Below are 19932 nucleotides of genomic sequence, written 5' to 3'. Positions count from 1 at the left end.
AGTTAATATGAAGGTCTGGAAAGCATTTTATTATTTCATTTAATCTTTGCAATGATCCTGTGATATAAATGCTATTATTAATTTTATATGACAGATGAATAAAATGAGGCTGAGAGATTAAGTAACTTGTCCAAAACAACATAAGTGAATGAGGAAGAATTTGAACTTGTCACTATGATTCCAAAAGTAGTATTCTATCCATTTTATTATCTTATGTGATGTTATAATCCATCCTTCTAAAAACTCCATCATTTCAGAACACTTTAAGACTTCAAAGTAGCTAGAAGGAGTGGATGGTAAGAGAAGAAGAATGAGAGAGACCTTTTTGGCAACGAAGAAATAATTCCTAAATATTTAGCATCATACAACAAAGAGAAGGTGGAGACTTGAAATTTGTACTCAACCCATTCTAATTTGTCAGTCAGAGGCATGGAATGAAAAGATCATACTTATTTGTTGTTGTTGGAGAATTATCAGGGAAGTAATAGAAATCAGATTAGAAAAGAAAATAGAGAAAAGGAGAGGAAGAGAGAAGAGTAGAAATTGGACAAAATGGTGGCAAGGATTAGAAATAACAAGGAGAACACAAAACAGCATACATGCTGGCAATGGGAAAAAGAGAGCGTTGATAGCAAAGACTACAGATAGTAGAGTGGTTCCTTCTCCTCCTCCTTCCTTCCCTCTTCTCCTCCCCCTCGCCCCCCAGCAATGTAGAGTAGAGAGGTAGAGACAATAGCTGTTTGTTCTTCAGCATAAGACATTATATTGTATATTGAGGAGATGGTGTAAGAAATAGAAATGAAGGTGGAAAACAACTCCCTGAACTGTATTTAAAGCTTCTCCTTAGGGTGGAGAGAAAGTGTGTGTGTGTGTGTGTGTGTGTGTGTGTGTGTGTGTGTGTGTGTACAATAGAGACAGGGACAGAGAGACAGGAAAGCAGAGACAGGCAAGAAAATAGAGAAAGACTCAGAGAGAGAGAGAGACAGACAGACAGAAACATGGAGATGGACAGAGAGAAAAGAAACGAGAAGGTAAAGAAATGGACAGACAGACAAAGAGAGAGAGATGCAGAGACACAAAGATAAAGAAAGGAGGGAAATGGAGAAAGTACTCATTCAGAATGCAATTGTTGATCTATTTTTTATTAGTCTATCTCTGAATTATGTAGCTATGTGGGGGGAAAATCATTATAAAAGTACAGATAGTAATTACATAAGGTTTAAGTGTAAAGGAAAAGAGAAATGGAGAGAAAATAAATTCACCAAACCTCAATCATGACAATAAGCAGGGAAAAAACAAAATTCTTTCCAAGTAGACTCCAACCATTCTTGATTATATTTTGTTTGAGGTAGTAATGTCATTCTATTGTAAATGGCCGAATACTAGTTCTGACTCATGTCTGTCCTCCAGGCTCCTCTTCCCTTTGAAAGGCTCTGAAGTTCTCTGTATCATACATTGTAGAAACCATCTTATGACTTAGAGTGTGTTATCTTCTTATACTGAAAGGCAAAGAGTGTTAAAGTCAAATCAGCAAATATTTATTAAGTAAGGACTTACTATGCACCAAACATTATAGGTGAAAAAACAGTGGGACAATACTGTAAATAAAAGAATAGCATAGATAAGAAAAAAGCAGAGTCAGTATGGTCATGTGAAGGCTAGACTAATTGGAACAGATCTCTCATCAATCAGTCAATATTTATTAATGCTATGCTAGGTGGTAGAGATATAAAGACAAAGAATGAAATGATTTTTGCTTCTAGGAGCTCACATTCAAATGTTAAAAAATAGGAAATGAGATTGAAAATGTTGATTGGAGCTTGTTCATAGAAAGCCTTAAAAGTTGGCAGGGAAGTTAAGAGCTCATTGAAAGCCATTGTCAGTTTTTGACTAGGAAAGTGATGAAAAAGATGTTTATGAAAGATGAATTTGGCAGCATTATAAAAGAACATATTGGTAATATAATGGTATACAAGAAATATTGGCATTATGAAGATTTGCTGGGAGAGAAAATACAGTGTTGTTTAGCAGGAAGAATAGTAGGCTGGGAAGTTGGTCTGGGTTTTATCTCTGACTCAATGGGTAAGCTTGGCAAATGACTTCACTATTCTAAACCTAAGTTTATGATCTGTAAAAATAAAGGTGTTGGAAAGAAATGACCTCCAAAGTACTTTTTAACTCTAGAAGTCAGTGAGAATATCTCTCTGTGACATGAAAAGTGCAAGGATGGAAAAATGTTGATGGTTCAGTATAATAATGATTCATCTGCTCTGGGATATCGGGTCTCAGGAAGGGTTGCTGTTCAAAATCTTTGCAGATTCTGAGTCATCTAAAGCCATGAAGCACTGCCATATGATGCACCTGTTTAAATTGGAGAATTTAAAGTGTGTTCTGAGTGGATCATAATTAGGAGATCTGATTCAAAGCTCATTGAAAAAAACATATTTTAATGAATAAATGCAGCTTACTAAAAATGTATAATTTCAGAAAAATGACTTAGCATTTAAAACTGAGACATGACATTAAAAGGTTATTTATGATTTATAAAAACAATAACCACAAAACAAAATTCCCATCAAATCATCACAACATAGCCCTTGCTGGGGTCTTATTTCAGGGTATGATCTATCATCTGAAAACTTATAGCATTCATGAAATCAATGTATTTTGATGGTGTTTAACAACTCCTCTCTATAAGGTACCAGTAAATTATATATCACTAAATTGATGTAGAATCAAGACAGGCCAACAGTTTTAGGATATGTAATGCCAAAAGCAGCGTGTTGTAGTGAGATGATCACTGTACTGAAGAGTAAGCTCTGATCACATGGGCAGTAAAGAGGCTATTCCATTACATCATATTTGTTGTTTGTGCCTCAAATTCTTCTAAAAGTCAATTGTTAAAGAGGGAATGAAGAAAATTGTAGTATGATATCATGTCTACAGAAGTGTCATCTCTCAGTGATAATGATGAATTTACAAATCTTGGAATAGGTTGCCCCTAATCATTTTTCAATTATGATTGACTCTTTGTGCCCTCATTTGAGGTTCTCTTGGCAAAGATACTTCAGTGGTTTGTGATTTACTTCTCCAGTTCATTTTACAGTCAAGGAAAGTGAATCAAACAGGGTGACATGTCTTGCCAAGAGTCATTCAGCTAGTAAGTGGACTCAGGTCCTCTTGACTGCAAGCCTTGCCCTCTTTCTACAACTCTACTTAGCTACCCTGCTGAAATAAAGTAGGAGAAATTAAAAACATATACAGACAATAAATTGAAATGTAGTAAATGCATAGGAAAAGTTTAACAAATTGGGGTTAGATTTAGGGAGGAAAGGAATGCTTCCAGCTGGGGAGGTCAAGTTTAATGGACAAGAGAGTACCTGAAATGGACTTTAAATTAAAAGAAGAATTTAAATAGGTAGAGAGATGAGAAAGGAATCCATTCTAGTCAGTGAGGATGCCTGCACAAATACACAAGAAGCAGGAGAGGGCAGGATAAGATAGTACAATGAGTGATCCAGTATTCTCTGAAGTTTAGTGTGGGAAGGTGAGTAATGTCAAATAAAGCTAGAAGGTTTGACTGGAAGCAGGCCAACTTGGAGACAGGGTTGAGGGTGGGGGAACCTTAAATGCCAGACTAAGGAGTTTTATTTTGACTGGTAAAGCAATGGAAGGCACTGAACTGGTATATACTTTTATAATCCACATCTATATACATCCTATGGCTATGTGTTTGGTATATCATTGTGAAAGATGTTCATAATGATACTTTGGAATAATCAGAAACAGTCCCATTATATATACTATACTATGTGGAATTATGACATTATGACATTATGGAAATAGTGCTGTATTTCAAGCCAGAAAATTCCAACTCTGACTCTTCCTACTCAGCATGACTGACTATAAGCAAGTCAGAAATCTTTTGGTTAACTTCTGTAAAATGGGGTTAATGTTTCTTGCAATGGTCATATCATAAGCTTGTTAGAAAGCTTTTTAGAAATTTATAAGTATTTTAGAGTATGAGATTTTCTCTCATAAGTTCTGTCAATACATTTTTAAGACCTTTTCTGTATACATGTAGTCACTACAGACATTAATTCACTGTGATTTATCATTTTTTATATCTAGGTAAATTAATTAGAAATGAATTAATGAGAATTATTAGTGAGAAATTTATTAATGAGGAAAATGAATATTATAGTGAAAGGCTGAATTATATTACAATGAGGGTTTGGGGGTACATAACTTGTATTTCCTAAATCTTGACCAAAGGGACTTATCAATTTCCATATCATCTGTCTGACAAAAGGAAGAATCAACATTTTCCCAAACCTGTCCAACTAAATACAATGAAAAGGAATCGTCCCGTTAGCCCAAACTTAGCATTTCTTTTACTGTCTGATTAGATCTTGGCCTAGGTAAATCTCTGAGAAAGATTTCCCACACTGGTTGATTTCTGAATTAATAAGTAGAAAAGGGGGAAAACCTTGGTCCCAATACAATTACTAGTTATTAAACACTGGATAGAAATGATCATTTCTACAATTGGAAAGGCTGTTACTTCATTTATTTATTTTTTTTTTTTGCTGCAAATCAATTTTTTGATTCTGTAATAAAAAGTCCTTCACATATTTTAACATAATTTGTTTTTTCATGACCAGTATTTAAAACCAAAAGGAGACAATAAACAATGGCTAAGACTTTTTTTCTTTTTAGAAATTGCATAACAAGCAGCATGCCCAAATATTACATTACATAGAAGAAGAAAAATATTTACATATGTATTTTTGTATATGTGAATTATTACTATTATTCATGTAATTACAGACTTTTGAATAAGGTAACTGTCCTGGTGTATTGCACCTGTTTTTTGAGGATGTAGACATTTCCATGAATAATGCAGTCAATAATGTTATAAACCATAGGCCTCTCTATTCTAATTGAACTTTACCCCTCACCTTACAAGAAGTATTTAACTTTAAATTCTTTTTTTTTTTTTTTTTTATAATAAATTTTATTTTATTTAATAATAACTTCGCATTGACAGAATCCATGCCAGGATAATTTCTACACGACATTATCCCTTGCAATCACTTATGTTTCGTTTTTTTCCCCTCCCTCCCTCCTCCCCCCCCCCCCAGGATGGCAAGCAGTCCTATATATGCTAAACATGTTGCAGTATATCCTAGATACAATACATATTTGCAGAACCAAACAGTTCTCTTGTTGCACAGGGAGAATTGGATTCAGAAGGTAAAAATAACTCGGGAAGAAAATCAAAATTGCAAATAGTTCACATTCATTTCCCAGTATTCCTTCTTTGGGTGTAGCTGTTTCTGTCCATCATTTCTCCAATGAAACTCAGTTAAGTCTCTTTGTCAGAGAAATCCACTTCCATCAGAATACATCCTCATACAATATCGTTGTCGAAGTGTATAATGATCTCCTGGTTCTGCTCATCTCACTTAGCATCAGTCCATGTAGGTCTCTCCTAACTTTAAATTCTTGATGTCACACATAATAAGGAAGTCCCAGGTTGGTTGGGAGATTGAAGTTTATAGCATAGATGGTTCCTTCCAAGTAGATTCCAAAAGAGGGAGAGGATATCAGGCAGAAAGAGGTGTATTGATAACAAAGAAAACTTGTTTTGAAGCCTAGAAATCCCCTCCCACAAAAAATGGCTTTTCAGATTTCCATAAAAGGAAAGATGATAGTACATTTTAGAAATATATCAATTAATAGTTAAAAGTTCTAATACATGATGGATTCATATCTGAAAAAACTTAGCTATCCAGAATGACAAAAAGAGCATGCTGTGATAGAAAGGATGCTGGATTTAGAATCAGAAGACCTGAACTCAAATTCTAGCTCGGCTATTTACTACCTATATGATCTTGAGCAAGTCATTTAACTTTTCTGAATTTCATTTTCCCCATCTGTAAAGTAAGGGGTTCCAACTTAATGGCTTCTCAATTCCCTTCTACCTCTAAATTTATGATCCTATGACTCATTCAGGATGGATGAAGCCTTATGATATATAGTTTTACAAAAAAAAAAACCTGTTTTAAGCCTATTATAAATACAGAATTCACCTTAACCTGACCTTAAAACATTTTTAAAGAAGCACAAATTTTCTCAATGATTTGAGAGTGAAACTTCATGTGCAGTAGTCTCTCTAGAAAAATGCTTTTTTTCTTATCTTTTTTGAATATTTTCCCTTTTTAAGAAGGATAAAAGGAAAAAAACAAAAACAAAAGCTGTCCAGTCTTGGCTCAAAAGGAAGACTGAGGAAAAAAGGAAAGAAGTTGAAAAAATGTGATCATTTGGACCCTTTTATAAAAAATAAACAAAGTTTGAAGTAGCCACAGTTAATTCACAGGTGCTTGTTCTGCGTGTTATGGCTTAACTGGAAATGATTAAGTTTACAGGACTCAATAAACAACTACTGAGCTCCCTAAGACTATGTCATCTGGCTGATCCTTAACAATGATGTCCTCTGTGTTCTGGGAGATTTTGCTTCCCAGAGTTCCAAGGAAACTGGCCATTCTATCAGCAGGGCACCTTGTTCACCTTTAGGAAGAGAGGGATCCCTATGAGGTCTTTACCTATAGTCTTTGTTAGCACAGTCCCCAAAGCTTGCAAAGTCTTTAAGAATTTATGAAATTACCCACTGGTGGAATCACAGCACCGCCTGGACAACCTGTGACCTTATCTAATTTCTGATCCAGAACTCAGCAGCTGTTGCACTATTAATAAACCCAAGTGGGTTAAAAAAAAAAAAAAAAAAAAGCAGAAGTCATAAAAAAATGTGCTTAAATCCATGGTCTGACAGTTACTCTCCAGTTCACTAATTACAGGAAAACTATGACTGTATTTTGATCTTTTGTGATACCAAGATTTCATTTTTTAAAAATCAGAATTATCTTGGCATTATCCTTAGAACTGGAATAGACCACAAAAATCATTTAATCTTTTCCTTACATTTTACACAGGAGGAAATCAAGTCTCAGAAAGCTTGAATGACTTGCCCAAGATTCTGTTTACTGTAGTGTTAGAAAACCAATTCTGGATATTAAAAGTACACTCTGAGATTAGTGGTTTAATGGAGGAATTTCTTTCATATGATATCACTTGGTTTGAATTTTGCTGGGTCTTGAAAATTAGAAAGTTCTCATGAGGTCACACGGGAGAGAACAGTCTCAAATCAGCAGGCTCCAATTTTGTTCTTAATGCTCTAAAAGCTGTTCCTAGTACCTCTTTGGTTCAAGTTAGAGTTTTGGAGTAACCCAAAGAAAATCACTATTTGTAAAGTCTCATTACCCCAAACGGCTGGGGGCCTTCATCTGGAGTGCTAGTGAGGCACTCAGGCTGTTGTTCTGTTATTTCTCAAGTTCACTATATGACCCATCCAATTAATAATAATAATAGGATTGGTTGATTTGGTTCTTAGACAGAGGAGACTTTTGATAAAAGGTCCTCCTTCTGGTAATGTAGAGACCCCTCTCCACTACTCCCCTTTTTTTTACTTTGTTGGCTTTAGCCATAACCATGGAAACATAAAATCTTATTTCTGGCATTATCTTTTCTATATTCTTTGATTTCTAACTTGTCCTGGAGCATATCCCAACCTAAGGCAGTTGAAGAAATAAGAATATAAAATGTGACTAGAACTCTGGGAAAGTTGATGCTAAGTTTTTTCCCCCAAATTCTACTCATGGAGGAAGCTAGATGGCATAGTGGATAGCGCATCAGTGCTTGAGTCAAGAGAATCTGGGTTCACATTCTGCCTCAGACATTTAACACTTACTAGTTGTGTGGCTGGGTAAATCATTTAACTCCAACTGCTTTGCAAAAAAAAAATCAAAACCCCGAATTCTACTCATTTTATTGTTAGCTAAAATATTAAACTAAACCCAAAAAGTTATAAGAACTAAGTTTAATAATCAGACATGATTTAAAAAAAAAACAAAGTTTAAGATATAATTAAGCACCTCTCTAATCCTTAAGTGCTACCAATTAATTTATAATTTGAATCTTGTCTTATTCTCTCTGTATCATGGTAGAAAAAAGTGACAGTGGTCCCTGGGTAGAAAGTATTCCCAGATATTAGCACTTGGGGCTAAATTCCAACTATCCCATCTTAGTTATGGTTTTGGTGGCTTATCCATATTTGGAATATTTGGCAAGATTCTCATGTTTAGATTTCAAATAGTTCATGAATGAGATAGAGGATATCTTATAACAAGACAATTAAAATTACGAAAGAATGAAAGGTATGGCATATAAGGACAAATTAAAAAATAAAAAAAATTATGAGTCAAAAATATATAAGTTGAAAAACCAGATGATCAAAATCTGTAAGATCATGAAAAGTGTGAAGAAAGTTGATATGGACTAGTTCAGTAAGTCTCCAAGTACTGGAAATTAGATAGCACATATAGAAGTTGGAAGGATATTTGGAACAAAGGAAATATTCTTTTGCACATAGAGCAATAAACTTGTGAAATATATTAGCCCAAGAAAGAATACAGGTTGAAACTTGAACACATTAAAGGAAGACTTAATTTAAAGCATTCATCAATTAATAAGAATTTATTAAATGCCTACTGTGTATCAGACATTCCACTAGGTGATGGGGAATACAATGACAAATATGAAATGCCCCTGCCCTCAAGGAACTTACAGACTTTCAAATTACAGTAATGTGTTAGAAAGAAATCTAGATTTAGAATCAGAATATGTTTTAAGTCCCATGTCTACCCCTTTTTCCCTATGTGATATTGAGCATGAATATACATATTGGACCTTGATTTCTATAAAATCATATGACTTTCAAGGGACACTTTTGTTCAAAATTCAATTGTCATAGATTCCAAATGAGTTATTAAGAACAAATATGATGTGTGGAAAAGGAATAGGATAGAAAGGTAGAAAGGAAGATAGTGTGCTTCTTATCTTGAATGACAGTGCCAAGAGATCAACCATACCTTTATACAATTCAATCCTAATTGCCTCTGTAAGAAACAGATTAATAGGCAGGGCCAACCCCTAGTTTGGCCCACTTAGAGTGTTATTATTTCATTACATTCTTTAAAAAAAAAATAGTAAAAGATGTGGGGAAAGTATTTATCTAAATTGGTTATGAACACAAACAACCTTGGAAGTTAGTTGTTAGAAAAAAATCCATTGTCTTATAAAACTTCTTATCTGGCTGACAACTTTATTAGTGCTACCCATGCTGGGAATGACATAGCAATGAAGTATCGGATAGCCTGAAAAAGGGATTAGAATTTTATTTTAACATCCACCTGTCCAATCACTACAAGGCTTGATCCAATTTCTTTCATATTTGAAACTCAGAGAAACAACTAGCAGAGAGTGGATGGTACTTTGCCCCTGGGTGCTGTCATGAGAGTGGTATACTTCCCTCATAATAACAATCATCTCTCATCTTGAAGTTTTCCATCAGCATGTGTCACAATCACCTTTTGAGTTGCCATTCCTAGGATCTCTTCACCACAGCCCCCTTCTTCTAACCCCCTTGTTTCTTTTTACTACTTCCCCAACAATGAACATTATTCATTTTTTTTTCTATCCTCTACCTGAGCCCAATCCCTGCCAAATGTTTTTGACCCTTATTATAAAAATGTTTGGGTATTAGGACATATAATCCTGGCCCAGTTAGTATGAACTTTAAATATCATCTACTGCATTATATGTTACAGTAATACACTTGAGACACTTGCAATTTCTCTGGCTCTCACCAAGTAGCAAGCTCTTTTTCAGAATGTCACAAAGAAGAATTACAGCAAAGAAATGATCCTTCTGTGAAAGTTTCCTTTGTCTGTCTAGACAAAATGTAACAAATCTAGAATATGTAAAGGTGAGGAAAAAAATCTATAATTCTTATACTCCCCTGAGCTCAATATTCTAAGTTTATTCAGAGGCTGGCATTAGTAGGCAGGCATTGGCAACTCAAAGGAAATATATGGTCATTTCAATTCTAGTTCTGTTGGCAGATGGGCTTATGAGGTGTTTATAAGAGTTTAACAGAGAGTGAGACAAGAATAAAAATAGAAATATATAGCTGATATTTAACTGTCTATGCAATTTGGGGTTTACTTCCTCTTTTGTGCTAAAATTGTAGGGACTACAGCTGAGCCCATTCACTAGTCAGAAAGTGAGGAGACTCCTCAACTAGCAAAAGATGCTTAAATGCTGAAGAGGAAGACAGATTGTGTGGTATGGTAGAGAACTTCCATCAGAGCCAGCAGAGATCTGGATTCAAGTCCTGATACTAACACTTAATGGTTATATGACCTAGATCAAGTAGCATCCAAGGATCTTAGCATCCAAGAAAACTCTCTAAGATTATACATTGCCCAGCAAGTGCTGACCTGCTTTTATAAAGTAGTTTTTTATGTCAATGAAACCACAGATTTAATCCCTATTCTATAATCTTCTGTTGTTGGTCAGTTGTTTCAGTCATGTCCAATTCTTCATGATCCCAGTCGGGGTTTTCTTGGCAAAGATACTAGAATGGCTTGCCATTTTCTTCTTCAGCTCATTTTTATAGATGGGGAAATTGAAGCAAACAAAGGAAAGTGACTTGCCAAGAGTCACTCAGCTAATAAGTATCTGAAGGCAAATTTTAATTCAGATCTTCCTGACTCCAGACCTAGCACTTTGTCCTCTGTGCCATCTTATTGTCTTTTCTTTTCTGAGTTATAAACCCAGCTTCCATTTAGGGGTATACTATTAATAATATAAAAATCTTTTTTCCAGATTTCAGGATCTCTATCTGTAAAATGAGAGACTTAACTTTAATGATTTCAAATGGAAGTTTTAACCACCAGATGGCATGAGAATCATCAAGTTGTAGAGAAACTTAAAGCCAGACTGATGGTTTGCCTTTTATCCTTGAGACAAGAGAGAGCACTAAAGAATTAAGCAAAAGAGTGACATGGTCAAATCTATGATTTATGAAGATTATTTGGGTATTTCTGATGGGGAGAGATTGGAGAGATAAGAGATTGGCAAAGCTATTACAATAGTCTGAGTAAATAGTAGTAAAATTAAGTGGTATAAAGTGACTCAATGGGTTCAGCCCAATCGGGATTTTTCTCCAATGAGTAGGACTCTGCAAAGCATGATCATTAACAGAATAAGAGGGCAAAGGACTTCAATGTAGAGAATATTACTGAGTTGATCTGATTCACTATAGGATTGAGATAAGGAATGATAGAGTATACCCAATGCCATGATGAAGCCCAGGAAAAGGGTAAAGGATGGAAAGATTAGAAATCATTGTGAGAATAAAAAACCAGCTTGGGGAATCATAAAGGCAGAGTGAAAAATGGAATGAAAAAAAGATTACGGTCAGGTAAATGAATTTCAGCATTCATTAATGTGGAAATGGAATCCTTCTGAGTGATGTCAAGATGAAGAGGATGGACATATGTCACTTTATCTCCTCTGATTGGAGTTGTTGTTCAGTAGTGTCCGATTCTTTGTGACCTTGTGGACTATGAAATGCCTATGTTGTTCATTAGATTTTATTGGAGTGGTTTCCCATTTCTTTCTCCAGTGAATTAAGGCAAACAGAACTAAATGACTTGCCCAATATCACACATCTAGAAGTTGATTAATGCCAGATTTGAACTTAGGTATTCCTAACTCCAGGTCCAGTACTGTATTCACTGACCATCCAGCTTCCTTGTGATCATATTAAGGGAAATGAATTATGAATCAATAAACCAGATTTCAAAGGAATGGCCACAGAGGCAGAAAGAAAAATGGGAAAGAGAAGAACTATGGAAATCAATAAGATTATATCCAGGATGAAGGGATCATCAGCATTATCAAAGGTTAAAAGAATCCAAGATGATGGATAAAAGTTCCTTCGATCACTTGCAATACTGAAAATACTTTCGGTAGAGTGGTGGGGTCAGATTGTAAGAGTTTAGGAAGTAAGTTGATGCTGATGAGAACTGAAGGTGGAGTGTCAGCAATAATAATGGTTGAAAAATCACATAATCAATTTGTGACCAAAGAAGAACTAGAGATCATTATTGATCACAAAATAGAAAATTTTGATTATATCAAATTAAAAAGCTTTTGTACAAACAAAACTAATGCAGACAAGATTAGAAGAGAAGAAATCATTATTGATCAGAGAAATGCAAATTAAGACAACTCTGAGATACTGCTACACACCTGTCAGATTGGCTAAGATGACAGGAAAAAATGATGATGAATTGGAGGGGATGTGGAAAAACTGGGACATTGACGCATTGTTGGTGGAGTTGTGATGAATCTAACCATTCTGGAGAGCAATCTGGAATTATGCCCAAAAAGTTATCAATCTGTGCATACCCTTTGATCCAGCAGTGTTACTTCTGGGCTTATATCCCAAAGAGATACTAAAGAAGGGAAAGGGACCTGTATGTGCCAAAATGTTTGTGGCAACCCTTTTTGTGGTGGTTAAAATGAATGGATGCCCATCAATTGGAGAATGGTTGGGTAAATTGTGGTATATGAATATTATGGAATATTATTGTTCTGTAAGAAATGACCAGCAGGATGATTTCAGAAAGGCCTAGAGAGACTTACTTACATGAACTGATGTTGAGTGAAATGAGCAAGATAAGGAGATCATTATATATTTCAACAACAATACTATATAATGATAATTTCTGATGGATGTGACTCTCTTCAACAATGAGATGAACCAAATCAGTTCCATTTGTTCAATTATAAAGAGAACCAGCTACACCCAGCAAAAGAACTAAGTATGAGCCACAACATAGCATTTCCACTCCCTCTGTTTTTGTCTGCTTGAATTTTTAAATTTCTTTCTTAGGTTATTTTTACCTTATTTCTAAGTCTGATTTTTCTTGTGCAGCAAAATAACTGTATGGATATGTATACATATATTGTATTTAACATATACTTTAACATATTTAACATGTATTGGTCTACCTGCCATCTGGGGGAGGGGGAAGGGAGGAAGGAGGGGAAAAATTGGAACAGAAGGTTTTGCAAGGGTCAGTGCTGAAAAATTACCTATGCATATATTTTGTAAATAAAAAACTATAATAATACATTTTTTTTAAGTCACATGATCAAGGATGCCATTAATCCCAGATAGAATGCAACTTTTGTCTTCTGTCTACCCCTTTTTCAAGAAGAACTATTGGTAGGACTAATGAAATTGATGATAACAGTGCTCAGAAAGGTCTATGTTGTGAAAAGAATACTAATAATAAAAAGAATCATAGCTCATATTTATATAGAACCTTAAAGTTTGTGCAGAAATTTACATGCATTATTATCTTAGTTTTACTGTTGAGGAAGCCTGACTGTCAGAAAGGGTAAAGAACTTAAAAAAAATTAAGTGCCTACTATATGCCAGGCACTGTGCTAAGAATATTACAAACATCTCATTTAATCCTCTCAACACCTCTGTTGAGATGATGTTATTATATCCATTTCATAGTTAAGGAAGCTGAGGCAGATCAAGTTTAAGTGACTTACCCAGGATTATACAACTAATAAGTGTCTGTTATTTGCCATATTTGAACTGGAGTTTTTCTGATTCCATCCTAACTACTTTAGCCTGCATTACCTAGCTGTCCCAAATGACTTGCCCATTCAACTTATATAGTTAGCATCTGAAATGACATTAAAATGCAGGTCTTTCCAGTTTTCTTTACACTTTAATTTTCTACATGAATTCTTCAATCCTGCTAAATAGCTTCTTTGCTATTCCTCACACATCATTACATCTCCTATTTCTATACTTTTGCACTATCTAGCATTACATTCCTGGAATGATTTCTATCTTTACTTTCAACTTTTAGCATCTCCATCTTCTTTTAAACCTCAGGTGAAAGGTTACCCTCTACTGGAGGTCCATCCCAGTTCCTTTAGGTGTTAGAATTTTTTCTTACTAACATTATATTTCATCTATTCCTCAATTTCTTCAACTGTAAAATGGGAACAATAATAGCATCTACCTTCCATGGTTGTTGTGAGGATCAAATGAGATAATTTTTTCCTTTTTTTTTTTTTTTTTTTTCCCCCTGGCACTTAGGGTTATTTGACTTTGACAAGCTCAAATGTGTCAAGTGTCTGGGCTAGACTTGAACTCAGGTCCTCCTGACTCCAAGGCTGGTGCTCTATCTACTGCATTATCTAGCTGTCCCAGTAATTTAAAAAAAAACTTAGGACAATTCTTGGCACATAGTAGGTATTATACAAATGCTTATTTCCTTCCTTTTTCTCAATAATGAATCATGGAGCAATAAAAAATACATAACTTAGGACCAGAAGCCCTGAGTTTGAATCCTCTCTGTGTTGTTTACTGGCTATTTGAGTTTGGGCAAGTCATTTCACTTCTTCAAGTTCATGTTTCCTTATATGCAAAATGAAGATGTAGAACTAGATGCTGTCTTAAAGTCTCTTGCACTAAATCTAGAGACCTGATTTCAAATCACAGACCTTTACTACCTTCATAATCTTGGCACCTAAACTCTGTAGTCTTCAGTTTCCTTATTTGTAAAATGAGAAGGTTGGATTAGATGGTCTCTGAAATCCCTTCCCAGTTCTTCATCTATGATTCTATGATCATACCAGCTCCAAAATTCAATGATTGTATGAAATGTATGTCATTAGCTATATAGAAAGGGATTGAGTAGGGATGGTTCAGACCTACAATCTGACAGGGAAAACAGCTCATAATACATTCTCTATTGACAGTGGCTTCAGAGTTTTTATGTTCATGTAACAAGATATCTACATGTTAGGACCCATAACAAAATACTTAAAAGAAATATTTCAGCTTTTTTGCCATGTTGGCCTTAGTCACCATTGCATAAAAGCTATAAATCTTAAAGTTTTTACAAAATATCCAGTAAGAATTCAGCAAATTGTGTGAGAAGACAGCCAGTAGACCTCATCATTCTCCTTTGAGATAATTGATTTTATAGATGAGGAATGATTTTCTAAAGTCACTGGTTAAGTGATCCAGTCACTTAGGGGAAATTGCAAAAATATTTTGTGATCCTTCACATGAATCCCTAGAAAACATGTTGGAAAGTACACATATTTGAAGGAGGGAATTGGAGTCAAAATTTTGGGGAAAATTTCTTATAATGTGTAAAATGTAATTAGTGACTCTGGAGGAGTCTTGATGTAGTAGATCTATTCACTCTAGGAATTTCGCAACTGATCATAAAAGTGCAACATATTGAGCTGATCATAAAAGTGCAATATAAGGGAGGGAGAAAAATTTGGGACACAAGATTTTGCATGGGTGAATGCTGAAAACTTCTTTTGCATATATTTTGAAAATAAAAAGCTATTATTAAAAATAATAAAAGTACAATATATTGAGCTATGGTCACTAATTTCTTGTTTTTCCCAGTCATTGTCTGCAGTCACCATAACCTAATCTTACCCAATAACCTCTAACCATAGTCACTTGCCATTGGGAGATAAGAGTGTTGCTCTGGACCAGAAATTTCTAGGAAATAGGAAAAATTTCCAAGGAGTCTCTTTTTTTCCCCTAAAAAAGCTTTATCAACAGACTTGTTTGTTTATCTAATAGATTAAAAAGTATCTATGCCAAACATCCAACCTTTTTGTTGGATTCAATTCAATCATTTCAGACACCTCTTACTCTTTGTGAACCTATCTGGGGTTTTCTTAACAAAGATATTGAAGTAGTTTGTCATTTACTTCTCCAATTCATTTTACAGATGTAGAAATAGGCAACGAGGGTGAAGTGATTTGCCATGGGCCACACCGTTAATAAGTGCTTAAGGCCAGATTTGAACTCAGGTTGCTTGGACTCCACACCTGACACTCTATCCATCCTACCACTTAGCTGCTCCTCTCCTACCCCATCCAAAGCTTAACATTTGAGACAATCCTTATTCTCAAGGAACTCAAATTTTAATGAGGGAAAATAATACATAGGAGAGTTCAACTATTATTGTTTGTTTTTGTCATTTTCAGTTGTATCCAACTGATTATGATCCCTTTTTGGAGTTTCTTTGGCAAACATATTGGAGTGGTTTGCTATTCCCAGTTCATTTTACAGATGGGAAACTGAGGCAAATAAGATTAAGGGACTGACTTAGGGTCACACAGGTAGTGAATATTTGAGACTGGATTTGAACTCAAATCTTCCTGACTCCAGACCTGACACTCAATCTACTATGTTACCTATCTGTCCATCTAACGCTTACATTTCATTATTGGTATGAAACTCAAAAGGACTTCATATTATGTACTATGTATATTTTCACTCATGTTTCAGTGGCAAAATGAATCATCTGAGGGAAATGGGAAACTGCTAATCTGACAGGAAGTTGTAGCAAACTGAGCTAATTCCAAATGGAATTAAAGCAAAGAGTAGAGGAATAGCTGACTGGAGGATTTTCAGTATCAGCTTTCAAACACTGTGTTGAGAATATAAATAGAAAACTATAGTTTGTCCATTGACCTCAAAATACACTAAAACTGGATAATTGTTGCAGGACGAGTCCCACCCCCTCCTTGATTTATCATCTCCCAGACAAAAGCAATTTCTGCGCAGTTTAATATTAGCACAGATGCTCTTATGCTTGAATGCTTCCTAGCAACCTAATGTGGAATATCTGCTTGTTAATCTTCTTTTGGCAAACATCTATCAGAATTCATGGTAAAATGAGAGAGAGCAATGCTCAGTGAATTTTCCAAACACCCAGATGCAATGAAGGCTGATATGATAAGCAGTGTCTCTTTAGCAAGTTTTGAGTATAATCCAGGTTGCTATCTTGCTAACTATACTTCCCTTTAATGTCACAGGCCAGGGAAGATGTGATCCACATGCTGAAGACAGAAAAAACCAAACCTGAAGTTTTAGAGGCTCATTATGGATCTGCAGCACCAGAGAATGTCCTTCGGATTCTGCACAGAGATGCCATCCTAGCCCAGGAAAAGTCCATAGGAGAAGATGTATATGAGAAACCAATTTCAGAGGTAATGACGATGATGATGGTGATGATGAGTGGTGGTGGTGGTAGAGATATGCAGAGTCATTTGGGATGGTGTTATGAGAGTGGGTAATTTTAAAATTTCTTTTTACAGATTTTAGTTTAAAAAAAAAAGTCAAACATTCTTAATTTAATTCCTTAGTAAAGAATTAAGTGGGAGCATGTAGAGTGGACAGAGAGCTAATTCCAGAAATCAGAAGAACCTGAGTTCAAATAGCATGCTTGCTTTGTGACACTAGGAAGTCATTTAGGCAACTCTCCAAAACAAAGAGTCAGAACATGTACTGATTTGAATTTATAAAGTGAGTTCCTAACCCGAAGCTACACTGATGAAATCACAAGTAAGATCAAAAAATAAATAAATAATACAAGATTCAGGTAACATCATTTTTGGAAAATAAAACCCAATTTTATCACAAGGATTTGAGGAAGTATTTCAAAATGACAATCTTTTCCCCTTCCCCACTTTCCTTTGAGATTTCCTTTCCATGGGATTATTATATCTGGGCTAGATTCCTTAGTTTCATGTAGCCTGTTATTCCTCCTAAGCAAGTGATGTTGGGGATAAAAATAAAGTGCTAAGTGCTAGTCAGTTTTAGTGTTGAGTTTACCTGACTGTCATTGAGTTGACAGAAAAACATTTTTATGAACTTTATCATTTGGGTAAGGTGGTTTCAACATTTCTATGTGATTGTCTTCTGTAGCATTTCTGTCATTAATTTTCATGTAGAAAATTAAATTGATCATGAATTGTTAAAATAAGATGGAAATCTGTATGATTAAAACAAAATCCAAGGCCTTTAAGTTAAAAAGAGATATCTCAGGGTTTTAATCCATTATTTCCAATAGAATAATATTAGAAAACATTATTATTTCTTGGTGGTGAGTTCTTACCATCAACTTTAGACCTGAGTTAAATAGTGAAGAATTAAGTAACAAGTCAAAGAGATTTCTGAGATGCTAATTTAGGGAAGGGAACTAAAAAATATACTTTTTTTTGCCCAAATTTCTGATTTAATCAAAATAAGGAGCTGCTGCTAAGAAAACTCCCTGATTCAATGAAGACAGATATCTTTGCAGATTAGGAAAATTGCTGGAGATGACATGCCTAGGGACACATAGCCAATAGGTTTTAAGTGCAAACTGGAACCCAAACCTTTCTGACTTTAAGGACACTGCTCTACAACATGTTGCCTCTTATAAAAGATATAACAAGTAAGAGGTAGTCCTCTAATTTAATCTGTGTTCTAGGTTGTCAGTACGGCAGTTGAGAGAGAAAAAAATTTGCTTCAGAGAAGTTTTATAACATAATTATTGGCTGATAATCTCATAATTTTAAACTGCCATAGTTAAGGAAAAAATGCTCAGTGCTACTTGTTTAAAGAATTGTGATCATTTAATTAAAAAAATGAAACACATTTGAATAGATATTCAATTTTCAAGAATTCCATGGGCTAACCTAAATTGTGGCCATCCAGAAGGATTTTTTAAAAAATATACTTCAAGATGCTTCTTATAATGAATCTTATGAAATTAGGTATATGAAATAAATGTTACATAATGTTATTTCAGCAGAAAAAGACAGTCACAGAAACATTGGTCTTAAAAGGATCTAGTCCTTGCCTTCAGATAAGCCCACAATTTAAATTATTAAAGAAAAAATAGCTAACTTCTCCTACTTTTTAAAAGGAATTCTAAAATGATATTCCAGAGTGTCCTTTAGAAGCCCTTTCTAAATTCCTAAGCCATAGGAAATACTTTCATAGGTGAATTAAATCCCTCATGTAGAAATAGAGTATAGCTAGTTATAACAGGATATAATCGATGGGGAAATCACTTAGACTCTGAGTCTCAATTTCCTCATCTATAAAATCAGGTAACAATAACTCTATAGTTTCTACTTTACAGAAGTATTATAAAGATCAAAGTAGATTATGTTTTTTTAAAAACATTATAAAAACAAATGTTTTATAAATGGGAATTATTATACTGTGACCTATTTCCCCTTATTTTTCTAGACAACTTTGCACATCTTCAAGGATGTTTCATCTTGTAAAACCTTACTAAATATTTTCATTCTCGTTTTTTTAATTTTAATTTTGCTAAATATCAACAGTAATCCTAGCAATGACTCTCCTGCAAGATAGTCGAATTTTTACATGAAAAAACTGGGCCTGAGTGTTTTTCCTAGGTACATTGTAGAATCCTTGGCTTTTAGAACCACCCTGTTATTAAAAATGCTGAAAAACAGTATATATTTTAAAAAGGATGAGGAGACAATATATTGGAGAAAGTTTCTTATATGTGGAATGTATCTTGACTACAGAGAGTTGTTGGTATTTCTACATGAGGTATTTAATTCATAATATAAGTATTTCCTATGGCTTAGGTTTTATTCTTGGCTCTGACATTTACTACCTGAACTTGGGCAAGTCCTATTCAATATACTTTTCAGTTTATTCATCTGTAAGATGAGGAACTTATAAGCCAGTGGAATTCCAACTGAGATAGAATAAATGATGATTTAGGAGAAGAAAGACAAAAATTCTTGAGTTTGCTTTTTCTTAACTTAATTACTTGAGAAATACAAACATTAAGATCTTCCACTCCTTTGCCTACTCAGCTGGACAGGCTTGAAGAAAAACAAAGAGAAACTTATCGGCGCATGTTGGAACAGCTTCTATTAGCAGAAAAGTGCCACAGGCGCACTGTTTATGAGCTAGAAAACGAGAAGCACAAGCATACAGATTACATGAACAAAAGTGATGACTTCACCAACCTCCTGGAGCAGGAACGTGAAAGGTAACTCTCTGTTCCCCTTTCTCATATGACAATTGGATCTATTTCTAAGGTTTTGAAAAGCATGGAACGAAATCGTTTTTGAATG

General features: G+C 34.7%; 1 protein-coding gene across 3 annotated transcripts in view; it reads left to right on the top strand.

Annotated features, from left to right (window-relative positions):
- Window positions 1-19932, top strand: part of FILIP1 (filamin A interacting protein 1) — a 261103-nt gene that overhangs the window by 151814 nt on the left and 89357 nt on the right. For all 3 annotated transcript variants that reach the window (XM_051997281.1, XM_051997280.1, XM_051997283.1), the window contains exons 3-4: window positions 16858-17031; window positions 19669-19847. In XM_051997281.1, coding sequence (XP_051853241.1) covers window positions 16858-17031; window positions 19669-19847 — 353 coding nt within the window. The remainder of the gene's footprint in view (window positions 1-16857; window positions 17032-19668; window positions 19848-19932) is intronic.

This window comes from Antechinus flavipes, chromosome 4 (genome assembly GCF_016432865.1).
Source record: "Antechinus flavipes isolate AdamAnt ecotype Samford, QLD, Australia chromosome 4, AdamAnt_v2, whole genome shotgun sequence".
Taxonomy (NCBI): domain Eukaryota; kingdom Metazoa; phylum Chordata; class Mammalia; order Dasyuromorphia; family Dasyuridae; genus Antechinus; species Antechinus flavipes.
Note: the sequence above shows the minus strand (reverse complement) of the source record. Positions and strands in the feature narration are given on the sequence as shown.